General features: G+C 49.2%; 1 protein-coding gene across 1 annotated transcript; it reads right to left on the reverse strand.

Moving 5' to 3' along the window:
- Positions 1 to 1,516: 1,516 nt before the first annotated feature.
- PLEKHO1 (pleckstrin homology domain containing O1) lies at positions 1,517 to 26,428 on the reverse strand. The gene is made up of 6 exons (XM_081892103.1): positions 25,870 to 26,428; positions 24,672 to 24,818; positions 9,442 to 9,582; positions 7,903 to 8,007; positions 3,706 to 3,807; positions 1,517 to 2,562 (listed from the first exon to the last, which is right to left on the reverse strand). Exons 1-6 carry the CDS (start codon positions 25,897 to 25,899, stop codon positions 1,780 to 1,782), a joined length of 1,308 nt encoding a protein of 435 aa, XP_081748229.1. The 5' UTR covers positions 25,900 to 26,428; the 3' UTR covers positions 1,517 to 1,779.
- Positions 26,429 to 27,334: the final 906 nt, after the last annotated feature.

Genomic DNA, 27,334 nt, shown 5'->3' on the forward strand with positions numbered 1-27,334 from the left:
AGAGAGCAGAAAGGCTGTAGTTCAGTGGCAAGAGCAGCTTCTGCCTTGCATGCACCAAGGTCACAGGTTCCTTCCCCAAGGACATCTTCAGATCGGGCTGGGAGAGAACCCTCTCTGAAATCCTGGAAAGCCACTGCTAGTACGTGTAAACAATACTCAGCTAGATGGAACAATTGTCTGAAATAAAGCAGCTTCCTAGGTTCCAGAAGGGCTAAGGGAACAAGGGCTCCAGAGGCCTGGCAGACCCTTCAAACAAGTCCTTGACTATTTGCATAGCCTTGACCGTGGTGGCCCCAGTGAGGAAGCCCATGTAGAAGCAAACTGGGTTTGCGATCCATTGAGCAGTAGAGAGAGAGCGCCCCAACGAACTGAGACCTACTCTTGAGCTCCTTCGTATCTGTTTTGCACCAGTATCACTGAAGGGAAGACAAAGCAGAGAGGAAACAAAACTCTCTGCTCTTGGAAGAGAGGAGAGAGAGGACTTGGTGTTGGTTACCAGGATCGATTGGGGCCCTTTTGCACATTGCATTTGCAAAGATACGGGTGATGAAACATATCCTTGAAGCCACGCAAGAAACTAACATCATGAGAAGGGCAGAATCTGCCTACAGGCCTCTTGCAACGTGAGAACTCTGATGAAGGATCCCAGATCTCGTGAGTCACAGCTTTTCTTGCAAACTGAGTCACGTGCTTTGCTAACTCGTGAGCTGCACTTGACTGTACAAAGCAGCTTTTAGGAAGGCTGCGTGGGATGTCCGTATGAACAGGCCAATCGGCGACATCAATGTGTGTTGTTGTTGTTTAGCATGACTCATGAATGTGTACCCAAAAACTCTGTTGCCGGTCATGTAGAACTTAAAAGACAACCAGAATTCCACCAGAGATCAAGAACAGTCAGATAAAAGTTTTAAGAATTGGGGTGCAATTCAATCTGACGTTGTGCTCAAGCACAGAGCTGAATTGATTTGGTTTGGAAACATCAGGGAAACTTAGATGATTTTTCTGCATAGTTTAAGACCGCCTTTGTGGCAGGGTTTTGGGCGCAGGCCAAGGTGGGCACTGTGGGCAAAGGAACAACAGCCCAAATAGCAGAGTGGCTCGGAGTGAGAGCCCGAAGAGCAGATTTTGTAGAGCGAGAGAGATTTGGATGTGGAGGGACTAGTAGTGAATTAAATCTGCTGTTTTGTGGGAAGAAACCCACATCCTGGGCCCCAAAGTCAGTCTGAACCTCCAGGGACTTCTGGAGAACTGAAGAAAGCTACTGGGATGCTCTCATTTGCTCCATCCTCTCTGTGCTCAGGTTGAGGGCCTCAACAGTTTCCATTTGGAAGCTTTCTCCAGAAGGAAATTATTGTACCAGATTCTGTGCCCTGCCACCAAACTACAAAAAATATATATTAAGCCCTCCTGCCGCAAACCTAGAATCCTTTATCCTCTTTGAAAAAGAGGCTTGATATTGTTTTAGAGCGAGAGAAAGCTGAGGAAAACGAAGCCCCCCAAAATAAATTTAAAAGCATGGATACAAACTGATTTATTGGAATGTGTTTGTCTGGGGCTGGAGAAGTGGAAAGGGAGTGGGGTGATAGGGGGCAAAAGAAGGGCAGCAAATCAAACTGGTGAGAAATTAGGATTGGATGAGAACAGGCACCTCGTCAGCATCAAACACTGTAAATAATAATAGTGGTAATAAAAAGGTACATACCAACCCTTTTGACCCTCTTCCTAGCCGCCCTAACACCCTGTCCTTCCCGCCTAAGAGGGCCCCAAACGGGCCTCCGTTCACATCATACTTTTCCTGTACTGGGATTGCGCGTTCTGTTTGGATTTGGGGTCTGAGAGCTGCAGTTCGAGCTGCTTGTACAGGCCCCTCAGTTCTTGCACCTCCTGCAGCACTTTCTGAGCCTGGCTCCAGTTGGACGAGGCCTCCCCAAGCAGCCGCTCCGTCTCCTGCAAGATGGCCTCCGAGTCCAACTTGGAAGAAGACGAGGAGGAGGAGGGAGAGGAGGCGATGGTGGTGGTGGCAGCAGCAGAAGCAGGGTCCTTGGCCTTCCGTTTCCCCTCAGCGTAGCCCCTCACCTCCGCCAGCAGTTCCTGGGTCTTTTCAAGTTTCAAAGCAACGAGTTCCTGGATCCGGCCCAGCTGCTCTGGCCCGGCCGAGGCCAGCTGCTCCTCCAGCCCTTTCCGTAGCACCGCCCGGTGCGCCGAGGAAGAGTCCCGGCACGACAGGATCTCCTCCATGGAGGCACATTTGTTTTTCTCCAGGTGGGAGAGCTTCTTCGGAACCTGAGGGGTGTACATGGTACCCTTCTCAAAGGAGTCGGTGCGCTGAGAGAACTTGTCCCAAGACGCCACCTCCCGCCTCGGGAGGCTGTTCGTCCGGCTTTTCTCCGCGGACTTCACGTTCTCGGAATCCGAACGCCGCCGCCCGGCCGAGAGGTGGGCCACCGATTTGTCCAGGTCCACCCGGAAGCTCTCCTCGCAGGTGCCGGGGTCTTCCGGGGAAGCGTCCTCCTCCTGGATCAAATCGAGGGTCAACATTCCGTCAGACGTTGAGGTAGATGCCTACAGAGGTCGTGGGGCAGGAAGAGAGAGAGAGAGAGATAAGGGCTACGTGTTTTGAGAATTATTTTGGAGCGTTGTGCCTGTAGGCATCACAAATCAACCCACGGATACAACAGTGCGGTCGCATCTTACGCAGGGGTCACAATCCTGGGATGGCATATAAACACAAAAGCACATGGACACAAACCACCCCCTTGGAGACGCCCTCGTCCGAGCACCCCTAGTCTTCTAGAGCTGGTATGCCAAAATAACCCCTCTGCAGCAAGGCACAGAGCTTCAATGCTCTTTTTGTGCCAGGTAACCCAATACCAAGGACAGAAATGAAGAATTTGGCTCTGATTCATAGTTGCTACTTCCTATGCCCAATGAATCAGTCAACTTTTGCATGTGTATAAACAAAACGAAACATGCATGCTAATGCCATCTGACACACACACAGACACACACACACAAACCAGGATCGAATACAAACATAAACAGAGCTTGTTGCTGGATCAGGCCAGTGGCGCATCTAGTCCAGCATCCTGTTTTCACAGTGGCCAACCAGATGCCTCAATGGGAAACCTGCAACCAGGGCCTGAACACAACCACGTCTCCCGTTATTTCCAGCAATTGTCATCTGATAGACATAAGTGTTTGAAGTCCAGCTTGTTCAAATTCTGCAAGTTAAAAGCAAGCGACACAAAGAGCTTGAAAGCTCTTTTTGCACTGGGTTTTCCTGGCGTGAAAAGACTGTTTGAGCTGTCTCCCTTGCTTGGGCAAGCCGCACTCAGCGCGCGGGCTCCGGGATGCTCTCATGAGTTCCCGTGAGATCTTGCGTGAGCATCTGTAACCTGGAGCCGGTGTGCCAAGTGGGCCTTGCCTGGCAAACGAGACAGAGAGCTTGAAAGCTTTTTCCATGCTGCGTTTTGCGGGAAGCTTTTGAGCTTTCTCCCTTTCTTGGGGAGCGAGACCTGCACAATGTGCTAGTTCCAGGAGTCTAGATATGCTCACACGGGGCAGTTTGAAAATCTGCCTTTTTGTGCATCAAACCCTTGAAACCAAACCCCTGCATAAGATGATATTGTACTGCACGTATATATTTCCCATGTCCAGTTCTGAGTGTGCGTTGTTAATGGAAGTGGGAAATCCGCCTAAACGTACCACAGCCATCAAATGCCCCCTGGTCGGCGGCCGCCTGGAGTGCTGGATCTTGGCCCTGTCGCGAGTCGGGTGGGCAAGGTAACTCTCCTCTTCCACGGTCACCTGAAATGCAACACAAGAACACCCACCGTCAGTTTGTCACGACGACAGGCCAGCGCGGTGGATTGTGGTGAATAATTTATCCCTCTCGTTTTGGCTCCCTGCAAGGGGCTGATCCGTCAGTTTAGCCTGGAACTCTGTGGCGTATTCATTACCCGCAACAATTAGCTGGAATCTCTTTCGGGGTCGAAAACGGCTTGACTGCTGCCTGGCAGAGGCTCCAGATTTTGCAGGGCTGCAAATCCTCTGGAGAGACAGGCGCTGCTCAGAAGTGTGTTGTTGGCCAACATTCCAGGCATGAAGGTGCAAGCGCACTTTGGTCAAAGCAGAGCATCATTCTGCTAAACCTGTTGGGCCAAGGGCAGTCAGAATTTTCCCGGATTGGAGCCCATTCTGGAATGTCAGTTGGAGCATCCAAAGTGGATTCAAGCGCTTTGTCACCCTCGCGCAGAACATTCCCTATCAAGGGCCATGCTCCCTTCCAGGCAGCTGTCTTGAGGGACCAGATTCTAGAGGTAGACAAGGCCAGTGGGGAAACTGGACAGACACGGGAATGTAACATTTTTCTTTTCTACAGTGGGCTAGTTTCTACACACAAACACCCCTCTGTCATCCATCCATAGCCAGGGCCTTTTCAACACTGGCCCCGGCCTGATGGAACGCTCTGTCTCATGAGATCAGGGCCCTGCAGGATCTGATTTCTTTCTGCAGGGCCTATAAGACAGAGTTGTTCTGCCTGGCCTTTGGCTTGGAATCAACTTGACCCCCTTCCCCTCTTTCCTTTCTCCTTCTGTGATGGAACTCCTATTTGGGGACTTCCCTGGCTTTTTTTCTGGCCCACGTAGGGCCAGTCTGGATAGTTGGCCTTGGTGAAGATTTGACGTTTTCATCCCCAAAAAGTTTTTGATTTGAGTTTCTACTGAAATGAGGCTGCATTTTGATGTTGTATTTTAATCTTGTTTTTAAGTTTTATTTTAATCAATTGTTTTATACCTGGTGTTAACCACCCTGAGCCCGGCCTTGGCTGGGGAGGGTGGGGTATAAATAATAATAATAATAATAATAATAATAATAATAATAATAATAATTAGGCAAGCAGACAACATGACCAGGGATCAAGGACAGGAAAAGCACTCAACAGGGGTGCAAAACAGAGCTGGCGAGGGGTGTGGCCTGGGCACAGAGGTGTACCTAGGAGTTGGTGAAACCAGTCCCCACCAGGGGCTCAAAAGCCACCTACCTGACTATGGATCATATGATGTATTTGTGGGGGGAGATCACCGCTCCTGTCACACTGAGATCAAACACAGGAGAAGCTTCCCATCCTCGCACCGTGGCACAAAGACGTACAATTTTTCCTGCCCTTCCTCCCTGCCCTCACTCCAGACGTTTCAAGCAATTGGGTCGCATGAAATGTAGTAATTTCTAATGTGGCTATTGCAGTAAAGTGATTTTCCGGCGAGGGGAGGCGGTGATACAGCTCTTTGATTAGGGCACCAGAGACCTTGGTTACACCTCTGCCTGGGAGGAGAATTTGCAAGGCTACATTTGGCCCCCAGGCCTAAGGTTCCCAACCTCAGCCAACCCCAGAGCAAACGCCAAGGGCTGGAGGTAATAGATTTAAGGACAACGATAATAATTAGCCACTCTTCACCCTAAGGTCCGAGGGTGGGTTAAAATCAGTAATGTTAAAATCAGTTTTGTTATCACAAAATAAGGTGGGTTTTAAAAAATCATGCACCCCGAGTGCCAAAAGCCTGAGCAATGAGGTACATCTTTAGCATCCTCTGGAAGGTGTACAATGAAGGTGGTGGGCACATCTCTGCAGGGAGGATGTTTCACAGCTTAGGGGCCACCACAGGGAAGGCCCCCATCCCCTGAGCCTCTGCAACAACCTAGAGGGCGCCCCCTGCACATCCCGGCACCCAAGAGGGTCTGTAGGGAAGGAGGCGGCCATAGTTTAACAATGCACCATGTGGATCAATCTCTTCTTTGGTCTTGCTGCTCCTGATTCAGGCCAAAGGGAGCCTACTTAGTCCAGCATCCTATATTCCCAGTGGCTGACCAGGTGTCCCAACTGGAAACCAGTGAGTGGGATCTGAGCACAAGAGTAACATTCTCTCCATCCTGGGTGTCACAGCAACCGGCATTCAGAAGCATCGCTCCGACCCCGGGGATTATTACGGATCAAAAGGCGGAACCGCAACCCCAGCCTTTAAATAAAAGCAAGAAATTATCACCGTGGCCGCCCCTCGGCCTTCCCCTAAATTTAGCAGCGAGGAAGCGGCACTCTCGATTCTGCCCTGCTCTGCAGATGCAGAATGAGTCACAAGCCCACAAAGGCAGAGCGATCAAAAAAGAGAGACAGATGGCCCCGGCGATATCGGAGACAGCAGACTGTAGTCTCGGTTCTTCTTTCTTCCTTCCTATTTTTTTCTTTAAAAGGGTTCCTTAATTCAATCGCACTGTTTAAAACTCTGAGCAGAGGCAGCTCTTTATATAAGCTCACGTTACAGTGGGTGGAAGGATGGCTGGAAAGGGAAAGGGGGGCAACCGGTGGAGAAACAAAAGGGATCTTGGAGGCAGTGGGGGGGGGTCTCAAAAGCTTTGCTGTGGGAGACTACAACCCGGCAGAGGCCCCTTTGTTTAGCCTGCCATAAGCGCAATGTTTTCCTCTTCCCTCCCAGTCCAGTCTCCCTTGCGTGCTGTGGTTTTGTTTGCTTTTAGATTGTGCGGAAAGGAACTCTTGTTTTGACTGTACGTTAAGCTGCTCTGGGAGCCTTTTATTTATTTATTTTTGGCTGAAAAGAAGGGTACAAATCCTATGAATGAATGAATGAATACAAACAATGTCCATTTCTCATTGTTCCTGGGAGGAGGAACAATTAAGTAAGTACAGTATTTTTCCATGTTTAACTAGGTTTTCCCCCTAAAAAATAATGTCATTAAATTAGGGGGCGTCTTATACACAAATACATCTCCCCCCATTTTCTTAAATCTGAGTCCCCCCAAATAGGGGGCATCTTATACATGGGGGCGTCTTATAGACGGAAAAATACTGTAGGTAATTTTACGAGCCAAGCAACCAATAGATTATTAATCTACTCATTGCTTTGCTCATAAAAACAACTCTAAGGCAACTTTCAAAGGCAACCCCTTGAACAGGTTGGGGGGGGGCGCAAGACCCACATCGTAGGAACAGACTCTGCCTTATGCAGAGTCAGGTGATTGGGGTCCACCTGGCTCTACTGTCAACACTGACTGGCAGCAGCTCTCCAGGGTTTCGTAAACGGGGGACATTCTGAACCCTAGGTGGAGATTCCATGTCTTACATGCATAACAGGTTCTCTGCCGCTGAGCTATTGTCCTCCGCTTAAAAATAAAGACTCTAGTCCTCATGAATCTGAACCAAAGGGTTGGTTTAAATAGGAACATGCCTTGTCCCAGGTCAGAGTATTGGCCTGTCTAGTCCTACCCAAAAAAGTAAAAAAAGAAGAAAAAAGAAGGAGGAGAGACATCACCTTGCCGACAAAGGTCCATATAGTTAAAGCTATGGTTTTCCCAGTAGTGATGTATGGAAGTGAGAGCTGGACCATAAAGAAGGCTGATCGCCGAAGAATTGATGCTTTTGAATTCTGGTGCTGGAGGAGACTCTTGAGAGTCCCATGGACTGCAAGAAGATCAAACCTATCCATTCTGAAGGAAATCAGCCCTGAGTGCTCACAGGAAGGACAGATCCTGAAGCTGAGACTCCAAGACTTTGGCCACCTCATGAGAAGAGAAGACTCCCTGGAAAAGACCCTGATGTTGGGAAAGATGGAGGGCACAAGGAGAAGGGGACAACAGAGGACGAGATGGTTGGATACTGTTCTCGAAGCTACCAGCATGAGTTTACCAAACTGTGGGAGGCAGTGGGAGGCAGGAGTGCCTGGCGTGCTCTGGTCCAGGGGGTCACGAAGAGTCGGGCACGACTAAACGGCTAAACAACAACAACAACAGTCCTACCCAGAAGATGCCTTCTGGCACTGAACCCGGGACCACCTTCATGCAAAGCAGATTCTCTGTCCATGAACACCTCATTCCCTAAAGGTTACTTGCCTCGTCCAAGATGCGGTTCTTGGCCCGAGTTATCGCAGAGTTGAGAGCGTTGATCCAGGACTCCTTTTCTTCAGGACTCACAGCCAGGAAGACTAGGTTAGGTGCCTAGGAGAGAAGGAATGCACATCAGCTGCAAATGTCACGCCGTCAACAAACCCATCCTAAGGCAAAGGAAGATGGCGTCCATCTACGTCAGAAGGACCAGCGCCTAACAGCTTCTTAGTGGAAGAGAGAATCCCTAACTGCATGGAAATACAAAACCCACTTACAACTTGGTTGGCTTTTTGAAGTACCCAGGTGACACCCTGGTTCTGGAATGCAGAACTCCCTCCATTAGCTCTGCTACAGCAGGCCAGTTCCCTCAGGCCTCCTTTCCCCTAACCTGTCACCTGGGGGCAGCCATCCCATCAGGAGAGATGGGAAGCAGAAGGCCTCTTCCATCAGGACAACTGTTTGGAAATCTGTGCCTGAGTTTTGATTTTTCCTCTTCCCTCCTTGTCCGTTTCCCCTTGTGTGCCGTTCTTGTTTACTTTATAAACCTGTGCGGGCAAGGACTGTCAGGTTGTCATTTTATTATTATTATTATTGTAGCTAAGCCTTTCCTGGAGTCTTTTTGGCTAAGCAGGGCATGAATTCTCAAACTAAAATAAATAGTAATGCAAAACCATGGTGTCTGAGAGAGGATCACTTAAACCTTGCTTAATTACATCCCTTCCTTCTCTCCCATTAAAGGAGATGCAAGCCAAGAAGACCCATTCTTCACTCATGGCTCTATAGCTTCTGAGCAGTGACAAAGCCCTGGTTTCCTAGGGTGCATTTACTATCCCAGGACTGGGGAGTCTGCAAAGCCTCAAGGTGTCACTGGAATCCAATTCCCCTAACTGCTGACCACTGGCCATCCTGGCTGGTCTGGCTCCTCCAACCTTGCGGGATGGGTTACTTTACGCCTACAGGAGAGGAGGCTGCAAAAAAATTATAACCCCCATTGTCAACACAAACTCTCCAGCAAATCTGGAGAGATGGAAGCAACTATTCTTATGCCTTGCTCTTTTATTGTGATCCGCGCCGGATTTTTATTGGAAACTCCTTTTTACAGAAACTCCCCAGGCGTTCAGGTGAATTTTATGCTTTTTAAAACTCCTCTCCGATCGGGGATGCATCCATCTCTTCTAAGATGGGAGCTAAATACTGCGCTGCAGCAAGTAAAACTCATTGGGGATTAATTTTAACGAACTTACGGCTTTATTTTCTGCGCCTGGCATTCTATAGTATGCTTCAGTTATTTAGTCATCGTATTGTTATGGCTCTCTGTCTTGTTTTGCCTGGTACTAGCTTACAGATTTTAAAATACTGGCCGCTGACTGTAATAAAGAGACTGGCTGATGGACCATTGGCCACCTTGGCTGGGGGCTGATGGGAGTTGGAGTCCAAGGATGCTGGAAGGACCATCCTTTTCCTGCCACATCCTGCAGCAGGGAGTTCCATAGTTTAACCAGGAGCCAGGAATCCCTCTGGGTGGGGGCGATAGGGAAGACCTACTGTGTTCCCAGGCTCCTTGGAGTGGGCGAGCGAGAACTTGCTGTAGTTCTTTTTGCTTCTGCTTTTTGATTTCCTGAGCTCTTCGCATTTCTCGTAATCGTTCAAGTCAAACACTTCCTGAATGTTTTTCTCGTCTTTTACCTGCAGGCAGGGAATAACAAACACAGAGGGACACAAGTTCAGTGAGAGTCTTTCATTTGCGATTGATTGCTGGTTCTGTCTCTATACACCACAAACCCTCAACTGTTTTAACTATCCCGGCTTATGGAGCCAGCTTGGTGTAGTGGTTAAGAGCAGTAGACTCGTAATCTGGTGAACTGGGTTTGATTCCCCGCTCCTCCACATGCAGCTGCTGGGTGACCTTGGGCTAGTCACACTTCTCTGAAGTCTCTCAGCCCCTCTCACCTCACAGAGTGTTTGTTGTGGGGGAGGAAGGGAAAAGGAGATTGTTAGCCACTTTGAGACTCCTTCAGGTAGTGATAAAGCGGGATATCAAATCCAAACTCCTCTTAACACAACGAAATCAGACATTGGAGGATTCTGACAGATGCAAAATGGCCAATGTTGACTTATTTGTCCTGTCTACGTGATGGGAATCAACCCAGCAAATATTGATTGACATTTGCTGCTGCTGCTTTCAGTCCGCAGACAATACGTAATTGATTATGGTTGCTGCCACCTCACATTTAAATTGCATCCAGCATTCATGAGTCATGACATCAGTAACTTGCGTAAATGGCATTTGTAACGTGCGTAAATAATCAAGTCGATTGCGTTGCATAGGAAGACAGGAAGAAGAATAAGTTAGCATTTGGTGGAAACCGAGATGCAGCAGAATGAAAACAGCGTTGATTGCGACGAAAGCAGATTAGAGTGGGAATCACTGCCTTCTGACTTCCCCAGCCACAAAGCATTCTGGGAACTGTAGTTCCCACAGGGAGGCTAAGGCTCCTGGTCCCCACTGCAGTTCAGCAGCTGACTGCACCCGTTTGGATGGCGGGTGTAAGAGGATTGCACCCTGGAGATGAAGAGGCAGAGCGACTCCTCCATCTGCTCACGGCCCTCTCTGCTCGCTAGGTGGGATCCCAGCCAAAAAGGGTTGCCAGCTTTTCAGCTTCCCACTGCAGCTGTTTCAAAGCCAGACTATCCTCCACCAGGGCCAGGGCTTTTTCAGTGACGGCTCCAACCTGGTGGAACGCTCTGTCCCACGAGACTAGGGCCCTGCAGGACTTGATCTCCTTCCGCAGGGCCTGTAAGACAGAGCTATTCCACCTGGCCTTCAATTTGAATTAGCCTGATCCTCTATTCCCTTTTCCCTTTCCTCTTCTATGAAGAAACCCTTTCTGGGACCCAACATTTAAATTCTTCCCTGGTCAGCTTGCTGGCCCTAACTTGGCCAGTTAGCCCTGGTAATCGTTCAATGTCTACTGATTGGGGTTCCTCCCCCAAAAGATGACCCCTGAATTTTTGAATTTTATTGATATTTATGCCGCATTTTATGTTGTATTCTATGCGGTTTTATGCTGTTTTTAAGTCCCATTTTAATCAGTGTTTTACGTTTGCTGTTAGCTGCCCTGAGCCCGGTTTTTAAACCGGGAAGGGCGGGGTATAAATAAACAATTATTATTATTTACTATTAATTGGAAAGTGTTGTGTTTATTTCCATAGCTGGGGAAGCCACAACTGCAAATTTCTGCAGGATACACTGTCGTTGCAAAAAGTACAACTGCCAGGCCAGGTGGACAAACATTTCCTTAAAATAAATAAATAAAGTTTTCAGGTTTTACAGGTGGAAAAACATTTCCTGGTTATTTAGAAGAAATATGGTGAAAGCACTACCACCTTTGGCAATGCCTCTTGTGGTGGCAAATCCCATAAGTTAACCATGCGTGCAGCTGCTTTTAAAAGTGCAAATGACTACTAGGTAAAGGTAAAGGGACCCCTGACCATTAGGTCCAGTCCCGGCCGACTCTGGGGTTGCAGCGCTCATCTCGCTTTATTGGCCGAGGGAGCCGGCGTACAGCTTCTGGGTCATGCGGCCAGCATGACTAAGCCACTTCTGGCGAACCAGAGCAGCACACGGAAACGCTGTTTACCTTCCTGCCGGAGTGGTACCTATTTATCTACTTGCACTTGACGTGCTTTCGAACTGCTAGGTTGGCAGGAGCAGGGACCGAACAATGGGAGCTCACCCCATCGCGGGGATTCGAACTGCCGACCTTCTGATCGGCAAGTCCTAGGCTCTGTGGTTTAACCCACAGCGCCACCCACGTCCCTACTACTAATAGTAGTAGTAGTGTTTGGGGTACTGACTGCAAATGACACCCCACCAACCAGAACGCGGGATTCATTTACTGGAGACTTCCCAATGGAATGAATGGAATTTGCAGGAGAGAGAGCGCATTCACAGGCAACTTGGGTTTGGTCCCAAAGGTTACGCACCGAGGCAACATCCAGGTATAGCCAAAATTCCCTTTGGAGTTGCCCCACGGCTAGCCAGCTATAAGGGAGCCAGTGAGCGGGGAGGCTCAGATGTGAGAGGAAGCTAGAAACTCAAAGCAGACCCAGTGCAAAAAGAGCTTTTAAGCTATTGGTCTTGCTTCCAAGTTTTGGTCTTTCTGGCCAAGTCCCTCCTGGGGCATCCTCTGAGTGGCTCACCTTTTGCCAGGGGTGCGGTAGGCAGTGGCGGACCTGGCAGGTCTCAAATTTCAGCAGCGCCTGGTGCAATGCCAAAATTTGGCACCCCTGCCTTTTGCGCCCCATTCTAAATCACAGTTGTGGCACCCCCCTGCAGCTTCCCCAAGGCTCCATGCCCAGTGCGACCAAATCAGTTGCGCTCCCTTAAATCCGACTCTGGCGGTAAGGATGCTCCCGGGAGAGGTTGCTGGGCAACCTGACTTCCTGCGAGAACTTGAGAGCTCTGTTTTGCGGCTTCCACTCGCCTCTGATCCCTGCCAGCTCGCCTTCACAGCATACGGTTGAAACTCTGTTGGGGTACCCACACTTTTTTCAAAGAGGACCAGCTTTCATGAAGTGAACATGCGTGAGGGCCGACCAAGGTTTTTAGGATTGAAGTTGATTTTTTTACAATTTTACCCCAAAGTTGTTGAGTTATTTTTAGGATTTTACCCCAGGACATACAGTGGTACTTCGGGTTACATACACTTCAGGTTACATATGCTTCAGGTTACATACGCTTCAGTTACAGACTCCGCTAACCCAGAAATATTACCTCGGGTTAAGAACTTTGCTTCAGGATGAGAACAGAAATCGTGCTCTGGCGGCGTGGTGGCAGCAGGAGGCCCCATTAGCTAAAGTGGTGCTTCAGCTTAAGAACAGTTTCAGGTTAAGAACGGACCTCCGGAACGAATTAAGGTCTTAACCCAAGGTACCACTGTATACTGCCACAAGGGTGCTGGATTAAATTGATTGAACGGACTTTGGACATGACTGCTGTATGTGTACTGCACCTAAGATGCAGGTTTACTGCATTCCTATGGACGTGTACATATGGAAGATACTTCTTTGTTTTAGACCGCCCCGCACTCGAAAATATCGTGGGGCGGGGTGCCCGAAAAGGCACAAAAGCAAAATACGAAATTAAAAATGACACGGATATCTTAAATCCATCTGCGAAAGTCAGCTTTGAGGAAGGGATGAGTACGCCTACAGTTTAGCAGAAGGAAAACCAACATCACTGCACTATTATCTGGTGCATTTTGGAAGTGGGCAGGAACAAAAAGTCAAACAGGAGGGGGGAGGATGAGCACCGTCTATTTTTAACCGGGCCAGAATCTCTGCTGTGTGCCAGGCAGGACAGCTCACTTTAAGCCGCTTGAGACCCGCAGCCAACGCAGGATTTGCGACATGTGAAATAAAACCACCGCCTTCGCTCCTAAAGCTTTCTGTCCCCAGTGAAGAGATTAGCCAAAAAGGGAATTAAACCCCGGAACAGAAGAGCGTGGACCCACGTTGGGCTTGAACCCGGCGGTCAGGCTCCCCTTTCCGTCCTGCGATCCATTTCCAAACGGACACATTCGCTGCGCTTGGGGAGGGGGGGGGAACAACAGCCTACCAGCCAGATCTCAGTCTAATGCCAAGTTAGCAGCTCACTTCTCCATGAATCTGTCTAATCCTCTATTAAAGCCTTCTAGGTTGACGTCCGTCGCTGCCTGCTGCGGCAAGAAGTTCCAAAGTTTAATTCTGCGCTGCAGGAAGAAATCTACCCTGAATCTCGCAACATTCAGCTTCCTTAGATGTCCACAAGTTGTAGTGTTATGAGAGAGAAAGAGAGAGAGAGAGAGAGGAAAACTCTTCTCTCTCTGCTTTCTCCTTGCCAGGCAGAATTTTATATAGATGTTGGCTCTTATTTGCCTTTGGCTGAGAAGGGACGATATGGGATTTGGGGGGCAACTCCCATCTCTTGCGGGGGTGCAATTAGTGCCAGCATCGTTCGTTAAGAGTTTGGGTGTAATCTTCGACACCTCCCTTTCCATGGAGGCGCAGATTGCAGCTACAACAAAGGCGGCATTTTTTCATCTCCGCCAAGCTAAGCAGTCGGCTCCTTACCTCTCTCGCCCTGACCTAGCCACTGTGATCCACATGACGGTCACCACCAGACTGGATTACTGTAACTCGCTGTACGTGGGGCTGCCCTTGAGACTGACCCAGAAACTCCAGCAGGTGCAGAATGCTGCAGTGAGGCTCCTTACGGGGTCTTCGCTGCGAGATCACATTCACCCGGTGCTATACCAGCTGCACTGGCTCCCGGTGGAGTACAGGATCAGGTTTAAGGTGCTGGTTTTAACCTTTAAAGCCCTATACAGCCTAGGACCCTCGTACCTACAGGACCGCCTCTCCTAGTATGTCCCACAGAGGACCTTACAGTCTGCAAATAAAAACATCCTGAAGATCCCAGGCCACAGAGAGGTTAGGGTGGCCTCAACCAGAGCCAGGGCTTTTTTGGCTGTGGCTCCAATCTGGTGGAACGCTCTATCCCAAGAGACTAGGGCCCTGCGGGACTTGACATCTTTCTGCAGGGCCTGCAAGACAGAGCTGTTCCACCAGGCCTTTGGCCAAGGCAGAGTCTGATCCCCTCCTTTGGCAATCTTCACAGAACTTTAGCCTAATGGTTGCCATCAATTTGAGTTGAATTAATTTTATAATGAAATGATTTTAAAATGTTGTACTATTTTATTGTTGTTAGCTGCCCTGAGCCCGGCTTCGGCTGGGGAGGGTGGGATATAAATAAAATTTATTATTATTATTATTATTATTATTATTATTATTATTATTATTCTCTAAGCTAAAAAAACCGCAAATGCTACTAACCTCTGGTAGCATTCCTAAAGCTAACAAGGCCCGTCTGACTAGTGGGAGGCGTCCCAAAACAAGTGTGTCCGCACCACGAGGGAACGATCGCACCATTGCACCGCTCCCAACACCCTCCAAAGCCACAGGGATTTGGGAGGGAAAAAAGAGCAAGGGCAGAGGCCGCTTAATGGAGCGCCATGTTCATTCCAACTAGGGAGTCGCAAATAAATGCAATTTTCTCCATTGCAGAACGGAGGGGACGGCAATATCGATTGCCGCTCGCATCAGGTTGACCTAACACAGCTCATGCTCAACTCTCGCAAATCAATTTGGGGGAAGGGGAAGGGCATGTCATGCGTGCCTCTGTGCGCACATGGGCAGCTCGGCTGGGCTATCGCAGCGCAAAAATCTATGCCTGTGAGCTGGCGATCGGAGCAGTTCGTTGGGAAGCAGAGGGGAGAGAGTCCTTGGGAAAGGTTTACCACGCCTGGGGTCACGAGGAAAGGAATGGAAATTGCCAATATTGTAATGCCGCGATACCAATCGGCGGTGCAGCCGAATTTGGAATATTGTGCACCGTTCCGGTCACCTCACCTCAGAAAGGGTACTGAAGAGCTGGAAAAGGTCCAGAAAAGGGGATGGAGTTTGGTTGTTCTTAGTTTAGAGAATCGGCGAGTAAGAGGCAAAATGATAGAAGTTTATAAAATCATGCGTATCATGGAGATAGTAGACAGAGAAAAGTTTTCCACCCTCTCTCCTAACAGTGGAATTCAGGGATATCCAGTGAAGCTGAAAGTTGGAAGATTCAGGACAGATAAAAAGGACTTCTTCACACAGTTGAAACTGTGGAACTCCCTGCCACAGGAGACAGCAATGGCCACTAACTTGGATGGCTTTGGAGCAGGCAAATTCACAGAGATTTCCCCAACTCATCCGTGCTCTTTCCAGATCTGTAAACGGGACATCGGAAGCTGAACCAGACACTATCGGTCCATCTTGCCGGATCTAGAGATGTCTTTGGGGATTGAACCCAGAACTACAGAGCTACAGCCCTCATAAAAAAAATAAAGTAAGATTCTAGTCCTCATGGTCATTGTTACCATCGGTCATTAACTGGCAAGCCATTCACTTGCCAGAACGGCTTGTGAATGGGCAGCCGGTTTGAACAAGAACCGAAGACGCCACCTTCTGCAGAGTCAAGACTACGGGTCCACACTGACCGGCAGCGATGCTCCAAACTTAACGCCGGGGGGGAATCTGCTAAGAGCTAGTGCATTAAGTAAGCGGGTGGAACAATTTTAACGTTGGATTAAAATTTAAAGCAAAAAGCTTGTGCATGCCTGCAGGGATCTGGCAACCTTCCGTCTTGGAGGGGTGTGTGTGTGTGTGTGTGTGTGTGCTTCTGCCTCTCTGCCCCAGGAGCAGCGGAGGCCAAGGCTGAAAGTGCCCCCCCCCCCCGCTCTTTTTCACACACATCAATAAACACAGACTTTCGCTCTCCAGGGGCATCGATCTGCGCACCTTCTCCAAGGCTCGTATCAAATGCATTTTAGCACGCTATCGGAATTAATTACAAGAGGTAGAGTCGGGTGGCGGGCAAGGATCAACATTTTGCAGCATTTTGAGGACATGTGGTCTAGATTTTGGGGGTGGGGTGGGGGCTTTTAGGACCAAAGGGAAAACAGAAACAGCCTGTCTCTCAAGCCTAGGGTCTTGGATAAAGTGGATTATGTGGCAATCCGCCACCCCCCAGCAACTAGAAGGTGGTGGTGGGTATATAGGGGCAGTGTTGTGTAGTGGTTGGAGTGTCAGACTAGGACCTGGGAGAGACCAGGGTCCAAATCCTGCCACTCAGCCATGGAGGTCACCAGGGGTGAACTTGGGGACCAGTCCCTCCTTCTCAGCCCAGCCTCCCTCACAAGGTTGTTGCGGGAATAGGCAGAGAGAGAACTATGCCTGACACCTTGAGCTCCTTAGAGGAAAAAAGGTAGAATTGCAATCACCTATACGTAAATAAATGGAATTCACCATCCTGCAAACCGGACAGAATTTGCCGTATTTGCAGTATTGCAATTGGCCGCTGGCTTAAATGGCTCTTAAGTCAGATTAGACAAATTCATTGCTTTACCAACTGCACTGGCTCCCGGCGGAGTACAGGGTCAAGTTTAAGGTGCTGGTTTTGACCTTTAAAGCCCTGTGTGGCCTAGGACCCACGTACCTACGGGACCGCCTCTCCTGGTATGCCCTGTGGAGGACCCGAAGGTTCACAAATGACAACACTTTGGAGGTCCCAAGTCGCAAGGAGGTTAGATTGGTCTCAACTAGGGCCAGGGCCTTTTCAGTACTGGCCCCGACTTGATGGAACGCTCTGTCACAAGAGACCAGGGCCCTGCGGGTCTTGACATCTTTCCGCAGGGCCTGCAAGACGGAGCTGTTCCACCTAGTCTTTGGTTTGGACTCACTCTGACCCTTATGTATCCCTCCCCTTATGGTTTTGATCTATGGGCTACTTTTAAAATGAGGCTGCATTTTAAATTGCATTTTAACCTGTATTTTAAATTGGTCCCCCCCCCCCATTATATTTTTACTGTCATTTTACTGGTGTTAGCTGCCCTGAGCCCGGCTCTGGCCGGGTCGGGCGAGGTATAAATAAAATTTATTATTTATTATTATTATTGTGGGCAGGGAAGGAGACCTAACAATGGCTGTTAGCCCCGCTGTCTAAATGGAACTCCAAGTTCAGGGGCAGTCTATCTCTGTTGCCTTCGTTCCCTTCCCCAATGACACCTGGACTGGAGAAATATTTGATCTGATCCAGCAGGGCTCTTACGTTCTTCCACATTCCTTTCCTTCCTTTCTTTTAAGCGGGAGAGGTCAGGAATAAAAAGAGTCGATTTCTAACCCTTAGGGGTTCAAAGGTAGACTTTTACAGTATTCCGGCAGTGCCTGGCATAATCTCAGACAGCAAAGAATCACAGGGCTGGGAGGACCTCAAAGGCTCATCTAGTCCAACCCTGCAGGACTGCAGGAATCTTTTTGCCCAATGTGGGGTTCGAACCCACAACCCTGTGATTCAGAGGCTCTACGGACTGAGCCAACCAGAAAGAGAGTTTCGTAGCAGAAGGAATTGAGCAAAAAAATCACCAACCACGTGAAGTTGCTTCGTGTGAGTGACTCACGCGGGGTCACAGATCCAGCTTTGCTTAGTGCAAGGATTTGGGTTGCCTGGGCAAATAATTTCGGAAATATTTTTAGCATGGAGAACACCCAGCCTTGTTTACAAGCCTGCATCCTGGGAGGATGAGAGGAAAGCTCAGAATGAGCAAAGGAGGCTGAACACCATGACTGCAGCTGGAGGGCCAGCGACAAAGAGAGACGGCCAGAGAATCGTTGACTCTTTGGAGTTGGAAGGGGGCCATAGGGACATCTAGACCAACCCGCTACAACACTGAGGCCCAGGCAGCAAGGGACGCCTAACCCGAGGTTATCTCGCAAACCCTGGTTGGCTAGGTCCCTCCCAGCCAAGTCCTCCCGAAAGAACTTCAGGACTCAATATTCCGCCATCGATAGAAGGGGAACATCCTCCCAGCTCAGTCTGGATCCTTCAGCTGAGACCAGACCATCAAGAACACACAAACACCTTACGGATTTCGATTTAAGGTATGATTTCAAAAACATGCCACTCATCATGGAAACAGAAAACCGGCTTTGCACGCAGAAGGTCCCAACTTCAGTTCCTGAAAGGCTAGGAGATACATCCTTCCTGAAACCTTGGGAGAGCGACTGCTGCCAGCCAGTGTAGGCAGTATTAAGCTTGATGGACCAGTGGTGTTGCATTCTGTACAAGAAGGCTCTTAGAGATGCCCCCAAAATAACATCAGGTGTAAAAGATGGCAGCTCAGTTGACTGGAAGAGAACATTGCTTGCCCTGCCTACTGGCACCACAAAACTTGACTTCCACAACTCTTAACCGCCTTACGGGACCGCCTCTCCTGGTATGCCCCGCAGAGAACATTACGGTCCACAAACAATAATACTTTGGAGGTCCTCAAGGAGGTTAGACTGGCCTCGACCAGGGCCAGGGCCTTTTCAGCCCTGGCCCCGGTCTGGTGGAACGCTCTGTCACAAGAAACCAGGGCCCTGCAGGAATTGACATCTTTCCGCAGGGCCCGCAAGACAGAGCTGTTCCACCAGGCCTTTGGTCGGGGTTCAGTCTGACCCCCTTCTTTCTATGGGACACTGTATGTAAGTGGCCTCTCTGGCTATTTCTACTGGCCCATATGGGACCAGCATGAGTGGCTGGGCCTGGTGCACTTTTAATTCCTTACCCCTATGGTTATGATGCGTGGGTTCCCACTTAATTTTATTTTAAATGTGATTCGAATTGTATTTTAAACTAATTGTTTGATTTTGTGTTTTTAATGTATTGTATATTTGGTGGTAGCTGCCCTGAGCCAATAAAAATTATTACTATTACTATTATTATTACAGTAGACGCTGGACGCTCGGGTTGCGAACGTGATCTGTGTGGGAAGCACATTCGTAACCCGCAGCTTCTGCAACCCGCAGTGCCATGTCTGCGCATGTGTGGATCGTGATTCGACACTTCTGCACATGCGCAAAGTGCAATTTAGCGCTTATGCGCATGCGCAAGCGCCAAAACCCAAAAGTAACCTGTTCCGGTACTTGCTGGTTCGGAGCGGTGTGAAACCCAAAATTGGCAACCCAAAACGTCTGTGATCCCCGAGGTATGACTGTATTATTATTATTATTATTATTATTATTATTATTATTAACCAAGCCAGATGAGGGATGGATGAGGGAGTTGGGGATGTTTAGCTCGGATAATAGGAGACTGAGAGGAGATATGACGGCTGTCTTCAAATATCAAAGCTGACACCCAGAGAATAGAGCAAGCTTGTTTTCTCCTGCTCTTCAGGGTAGAACCCAAACCAACCGATTCAAATTACAAGAAAGCAGATCCCAACAAAACACATTAGGTAACCATTTCTGATGGCAAGAGCTATTTGAGGGTGAAACGGACTCCCTCAGAAGGCGATGGACTCCCCTTCATGGGAGATTTATAAGCAGAATTTGGATGCCCTTCTGCCAGGGATTCTTGAGGGCATTGCAGGGGGTTGATCTAGATCCGCGGTTCTCGACCTGTGGGTCCCCAGATGATGTTGGACTACAACTCCCATCATCCCTGATCTCTGGCCTTGCTAGCTAGGGGTGATGGGAGTTGTAGTTCAACAACATCTGGGGACCCACAGGTTGAGAAAGGCTGATCTAGTTGATCCTTGGCAGTCCCTTCCAATTCTAGGATAGCAAATGATTCCCCCCTCAAAGAATCCTGGCAGCTGCAGTTTGTGAAGGTTGCTGGGAACTGTAGCTCCACGAGGGATAAACTACAGTTCCCAGCAGTCTTTGGTGGCACCGGGGCGCCTTTAAAGTGCACAGCGTGCAACGCAGCCTTCAGGCACAGCGGATCCCGAACGAGCCCCTTCCTCCAAGCCCTTTGCCCCCACCTGAGCCCGCCTACCCATCGAGTGAGCCACCCACCCACCCTGGAGATCGGGTGTCTCCGTAACCGGATCACCCCGTTCTCTGCCTTTCTGCCTAATCACCTCTCTGCATTTCTAATGCCTTAGTTTCCTGCCACCAAAGCGCCCGGTCAGTTTCATGGTAATTAAAACGCCCGCTCTTCCGAAAGCCTGTTTCTGAGAACCCTCTTCCTGCGAAAAGCCTTGGGGGGGGGGGACTTTTCAGTTTACAGGAAAAGTGAGTAAGTGGAGACGTCAAAGAAGTTGACCAAGTTATGCTGAGAAACGTTTCCCTTCCCTCTCCCATAATGCTGGAATTGAGGGCAGGGAGTTGAAGAGGATGATTCAGGACAGGCAAAACCAAGTCCTTCTTCAGTTGAACTGTGTAATAATAATAATAATAATAATAATAATAATAATAATAATAATTGCTTCCCCAGCCACTCTGGGCAGCTTACAAAAAACTATTAAAATACTGTAATACATCAAACATTAAAAGCTTCCCTAAACAGGGCTGCCTTCAGATGTCTTCTAAAAGTCTGGTAGTTGTTCATCTCTTTGACATCTGATGGGAGGGCATTCCACAGGCCAGGAGCCACCACCGAGAAGGCCCTCTGCCTGGTTCCCTGTAACTTGGCTTCTGGCAGGAGGGAACCGCCAGAAGGCTCTCGGAGCTGGACCTCAGTGTCCAGGCTGAATGATGGGGGTGGAGACGCTCCTTCAAGTATACTTGACCGAGGCCATTTAGGGCTTTCAAGGTCAGCACCAACACTTTGAATTGTGCTCGGAAACATACTGGGAGCCAATGTAGGTCTTTCAAGACTGGTGTTATGTGGAACTCACTGCCACAGGATGCAGTGATGGACACCAACTTGGATGGCTTTAAAAGAGGAAGATTCGTGGAGGAAGGGAAGGCTCTGTCAATGGCTACGCTCTGCCCCCACAACTGAAGGCGGCAATGATTCTAAATACCAGTGGCTGGGAAGTGCAGGAAGGGAATCGTTGCTGGGCTCCATCTCCCAGCACAACCAATGGACAGGAGTCAGGGTCCAGAAAGATCTGAATTGCATTGCAAGGGTCTTTTCCGACTATGAGTCTCTATAAACGGCCTCGGCCCAGTATACCTGAAGGAGCGTCTCCACCCCCATCGTTCTGCCAAGACGCTGAGGTCCAGCTCCAAGGGCCTTCTGGCAGTTCCCTCATTGCAAGAAGCAAAGCTACAGGGAACCAGACAGAGGGCCTTCTCAGTGGTGGCACCTGCCCTGTGGAACACCCTCCCATCAGATGTCAAGGAAATAAACAACTACCTGACATTCATAAGACATCTTAAGGCAGCCCTGTTTAAAGAAGTTTTTAATGTGTCACATTTTAGTGTATTTTTGGTCTCTGTGGAAGCTGCCCAGAGTGGCTGGGGAAACCCAGCCAGATGGGCGCGGTGCAAATAATAAATTATTATTATTATTATGAAGGTTGCTCGATTCCTCAGCCCTGCCTTAGGAGCAGTCCACTGTTCTGTTTGTCTCAGGAACTGAGGACATGGAAACGCCAACTCGCTCTTCCCTTCCCTTCCCAAGATTGTGTAAAGCCAGGAATACAGTAGACATTGGCGGGATGGTGCAATGGGGTGCCCCACTTACCCCAAACATTTCAGGTTCCCAGGGCTTCCTGAGGAAGAAATCCTATCTGACCACAAGGGTGGGGAAAGCAGATTTACAAAAACAGGTCCTCATACAGGGCTAATTTCAAACCTTCTTTGCAACCTGCATGGACTGCAGAAATCTTTCTCCAGTCATGGGGACTAGGAACTCTCCCTGCTTTAAGGTGTCACCCCCCCCCCCAGGTGACCCGGTGTCTGTTTACATCCATTCACGGCCCCCTTCCCCCCTCCCCGGGTTCTTCTCTCGCTGCTATCCTGCACACCCTAACCCCGGCCTCTTAATTCTGAATGCAAGCTGATGGGGGCAGGGACCCGACCTTTTCGCACAAGTGACAAAAGCACCATTTGCCCTGCACGATGCTACAAAAACCCCCCACACACACACCTCAAAGTGAAAAAAGAAGGAAGAAGAAATGCATAAAAGTTAGGCTTCCTGCTGCTGTGACAAACTGAGGGTCAGGAAGAGTCAGGCCAGAAGGCCGGATGTGCAAAATAGGTTTAAACCACATCACCTCTTATTAGAAACGAGACCCTCGTAGTCTCCAGCTGCGTGCAAAGTCCTTTTTTTGTCTCTCACCACCGAGAAATTGCTGCCGTTTCCTGTCCACCTGAAAATTAGACGCCCAGGGTGCAACTTCCAAGCAATTTCTTTGGAAATAATAAATAAGGACATGCACTGTGGAACTCCCTGCCTATTGATAGCAGGCCTTTTTTTGCACACACCTGCCGAAAGCATTTTTTATTAGACAAAGAATCTAAAGCAATATCCGGCCGGCGTCAGTTTTAATCCTGTTTTTACTCTACTGCAATTTTAACTTTACAAAAGTCTTAAACTGTTGCTAGTTCTTCTCGACAACCTGTGAGATTTGTTTCCCCCCGCAATCGAGCGGTGCATAAATTTTATGAAATAATTTCTTTAGCTCCAGGATTTTTTTATTTTCCGAACGGGTCACGGCGATGGTGGAAATGAGAGGGCACAGGTAAGAGCGTGAGGCACATCGACGGCAATGCAGCCAAGTTAATGCTCGCTCAGGTTAATCGTCCACAAAGGATGAAGGTTTTAACAAGGCTAAGGGAGAGATTTCCACTTGGGGGGCTTGCAATGTGTCACACGACTTTGCATTTAACCTGCCCTTTGTCTCACAGCCGGCCCGGCAAGCAGGAAAGGATGTCGCAGGAGGAAGCAAGCCTCGAAATCGAGATGCAAATTTTCAGGAAAGGATGGCTGACAATGCAGAACACTACAGAAATACAGGAAGCTCTCAGACCTCTGGTCCATCTGGTTCAGTATTGTCTACACAGACCGGCAACAACTCTCCAGGGCCTCAGGGCCTCTCCCTTCCCTACCCAGAGATGCTGCCAGCAGGGATTGAAGCTAGAGCCTTCGCCACCGAACTCTGGCAAACAATGTTCCCGACACCCGGGATGGAAAACCCATAATGGGGCCCATTGCTCTGGCCAAGTAGCCAGGGGAGCACCATCACAGGAACACACATCAAGTGCTGAGCTGCAGAGCCACCAGCCTTCCCTTTAAATCAAAGCAAGATTCTAGTCCTCAGGAACACGAAGGACTAGCGAATAAGAAGGCAGGAACTTGCCATTCCAGAAGTCAGGCCGTCAGTCAATCTAGCTCAGTACTGCCCACACTGACAGGCAGCTGGTCTCTTCCTCGGCACTGAGTCTGGGGCTCCCTTCATTTCTTCTCTGAGAAGAAAGCAAGGCGCTAGTCCTCATGGATCTGAATAAAGGGCTGGTTAATGGAAGAACCTAAAAAGCCATCTTAATACAAGTGAGGCCATTGGTCCCTCTATCTCAGTATTGTCTACTCTGACTGGCAGCTCCAAGGTTTTGAGATGGGGGTCTACCTGGAGATTGAACCTGCGACTTTCTGCATGGAGGGCAAATGTTCCCGGCCTCAGCTGCGGCCCTCTCTAAGCTGTCTTACGCTGACCAACTGTGTCCATTAAGCTAAGTATTGTCTGCACTGACAGGCAGCACCTCTCCCAGGTTCCGGACCTTCCCAGCCTGACCGGGAGATGCCGGGAATGAACCCGGGACCTTCTGCATGAAAAGCGAGTGCTGGGTCCCTTGGCCAGGAGGCCACCCATCCCCCCTCCCCAACAGCTGTGAAGACACCAAAGGGCTTTTGAACCCCTTTCCCTGCCGCCAGGGGTGCCAACCTGAATAGATCATTGGGGGGCCCAGGTAAGCCCCACATAATCGATCCCAAGACACGTCACATGCACACCATTTGAATGGCAATACCCATCCACTTAGGGGGCAGCCCCCTCAAATGTTTATTGGGGGGCAAAGGGATCTCAGCCCCTAGGAGTTGGCTCCTTTGCTTGCTTGCTTGCAAGCAACTGACCCCTCTCAACATTAATCACCTTTGACCCCACATCCTGGGAACGAGCTGCCACATTTCCCACAAGGGCCCTGGGCCTGTGTCCTTTGGCGGCAACCCTATAGCGCCTACCGCACTTCCATGGACTTCAAAAATTGCTGCCCGTTTTCAACTTGCAAAATCTAGGTCTCAGGCAAGGCCCCTGCCAGTGGTCTCTCCTCCCTCCACCCCCCCCCCCAATTTCCTGTTTTGGAGCTCCGGCTTCGAGGGTGGGGGGCGTGGGAAACGGTTGCCATCTCTCTCTGGGGTGGGGGAGCAGGGCTGCCCTCCAAGGAGATTCCAAGAGAGAGAGACAGAGAGAGAGAGACCTTACCTCCTTCTCCGAGATGTACAGCTGGTCCCCTTTCAGAACCACGTAGCGGTTTTTCCAGATCTCCCGGAAAATGCCTCTTCCACAGAATTTCCGGACCCAGCCCACCTTCTCCAGCAGAGTGGGTTGCTGGTTCCCATCCTGGTGTCCCTGGAAAGAGAAGCCAGAAAGAGAGAAAAAGAGAGAATTGGAAACTGTGATGGAATGTATTTTATTTCAAGCCTCTCCAACCTGCATCCTTCCTTCCCGGAGACTGCAGGATAGGGCCCCTCTATCGCTGCAGAGTCCGCTGGCAATCTTTTCTGAGCCGCCGTCCTCCCTTGAAAGTGTGCAGTTATTATTATTATTATTATTTTTAAACTAACTAACAAAACAATCCCAGTTCTAAGGGTCCCTCTCTCTGTGTGTATGTGAGAGAGAGAGAGGAGGAGGATGCACAAATCAATAAACATTTTTTTTTTAAAAAAAAACCCTCTGGCACCCCACCACCACCCCACACCGCCTCCACATCCATTATGTAAGGAAACAGACTGTGTCAATCTGTTCCCCTGCCCACTCTGCGTTTCACCTTTTTTCCTTAAAAAATAATCATCACAATTTTCGTGTTTTCCCTGCTTTCTCACCCTTTGAAAACGCGCAACATAACAAGATAATATTAGCGGTCCTAATAATGATAATATTCGCACGAGGCCCCGTTTCTAAGAGCAAATGTGGGGCTACAGAATTGGATGTTTTCAAATGGATCTCTCCCCCCCCCCCGCCGCCTTTCTAACCACGGTAAACAGTCTTAAATCTGGAGAATAGGCACCCTGCGTTGTTTCTGTAAGGGTGGTGGGTTTCTCTGCTGTTTCAAATACTCCCAGAATTAATGCAAAAAACCAAACGAAAACAAAACACCACCCACCCCCAATTTTAATAATAAACACTTGACAATCCAGCTTCTGTACCAGTTTAAAGGACTCAACTATTGGGGGCTACTGGGGAGAGATAGGAGGCAATTGAATTGTTGGAGGAAGGGGGCCGAATCGAAGGGCATCGAAACGATATTTACAACAACAGCAACCAAATAATCAATAATCCAGAAAAAACGCAGGCTCCCCAGCTTCCCCCCTCCCCACCGCGCGCCCCTCCAATCTCACAGAAGCTGGACAATGACCCTTCTGCTTTCGGGGGGTCTACAGAAAGCCGGCTGCAAACTCACCCGCTTGGTTGAATTGGTTTTTTTCATCATTCCTCGGGGGGGTGGCCGTCAGGAAAAAAGGGGTGGGGGGAGGAAGAGGGTGGGGGGGGAAGGAGAAGAAAGAAAGAAAGGAGAGGGAGAGAGGAAAAATCAGAATCAACGCTGGTCTCCTGGAGACGAGCAAGCAGCTGATGGCTTGGGGAAAAAGGCAGGAGGGGGAAAAATAAATGGCTCCCCCCTTTTTTTCCTCCCTCCCTCCCTCTTTATTTCCTGGTTGCCTTCCTCCCTCCTGCTCCTCTTTCTTCTCAGAGGGAGCGCAAGAGACCTCCGGTGGCATGGACCTCTTTGCGATGCGCGCACATCCCTACTGAGAGAGAGAGAGAGAGAGAGAGAGAGAGGCGCCCCCTCCCTCCCTCCCTCCCTCTTTGCCTCGCCTGCTCCTTCCTTCCTCCTCCCTCCTCCTCCCCCCTTTCTCTCCTGTGGGCAGGCGCTGGGAGAAAGGGGTGAGTCGGGGCTCCACAGCCCCATCTATAGCCAGACGAGCGCCACGGTGCCAAGAGGCGAGGCGAGGCGTCCTTTGTTCCAGGAGGAGCGTGGGATGGGATGTGGGGGGCGGAGATGGACGGGGTGGGGGGGGGAGAGAAGGCGCTCAGCCCCCCAGGAGAAGGGGCTGCGGGGGGTCGCGAGAGGCACCCGACGCGAGTAGGAACTCCTGCTCAGAGTAGACCTCCCGGGGGAGATTGATTTGCTTCGTGACATGGTGCGTATTTTGAAAACAAGCAAGCCAACAAAAAACCCAGCCAAGCACCAAGCGGTTTGCAAAGAATGGTCAGCGAAAGGAACTTTTTCAAAACATTCAAACAATAAAATGGAAACCGGACAGAGGGAACCGGCGGCTCTGTTATTTTCAATAGGGCTACTCTTGAGTCAAAATGAGTTGATACCAATAGCTAGTGCTTTTTTCACTGGGGGGACGCAAGGACACGCATACCCCTAAACATTGTGTGAATTTTTGTACTTTTGTCCATTCTTTCCCCCGATTTGAACTATAAAATGGTGATTTTCTTGAGTCAAAAGGAGAGTACCCCTAAACATTTTTTTAAGGAAAAAAAGCACTGCCGGTAGTAATAATAATAAACAAAATGTTGCACTGACAGGACCTGAATCACCAGTGTCAAATACGAGGGAATTGTAAGAATAATCTATTGTTTGTGGTTGCATTGCCTGAAGGCTGCCTTTATTTCCACACAAGTATTTCATAGATAAATAAACTTAATGATAATAATTGTAAAATGTGTTGTATTAACAGGACCGTCCAAAGAATTGCAAATGTCAAATACCAGGGAGGGATGACGATAAGAATAATAAGTATTGCATTAAGATGACTGGTCCAAGAAACTGCAAATGTGAAATGCAATGGCTGAATGAGATATTTAAGAGTTACTGAGGATATCCGGTTTCTTTCTTTTTTTAATGTTAACGCCCC

Source organism: Podarcis melisellensis (assembly GCF_964234715.1).
Source record: "Podarcis melisellensis genome assembly, chromosome: 16".
In the NCBI taxonomy this organism is placed as follows: domain Eukaryota; kingdom Metazoa; phylum Chordata; class Lepidosauria; order Squamata; family Lacertidae; genus Podarcis; species Podarcis melisellensis.

Excerpts from the sequence above, each read along its gene's own strand:
- PLEKHO1 (XM_081892103.1), bottom strand. The coding sequence starts at position 25,899 with ATGATGAAAAAAACCAATTCAACCAAGCGG. Across the intron at positions 9,583-24,671 it reads TGTACATCTCGGAGAAGGAG|GTAAAAGACGAGAAAAACAT; the intron begins GTAAGGTCTCTC and ends CCCTGCCTGCAG. Across the intron at positions 8,008-9,441 it reads CCAAGGAGCCTGGGAACACA|GCACCTAACCTAGTCTTCCT; the intron begins GTAGGTCTTCCC and ends CTTCTCTCCTAG.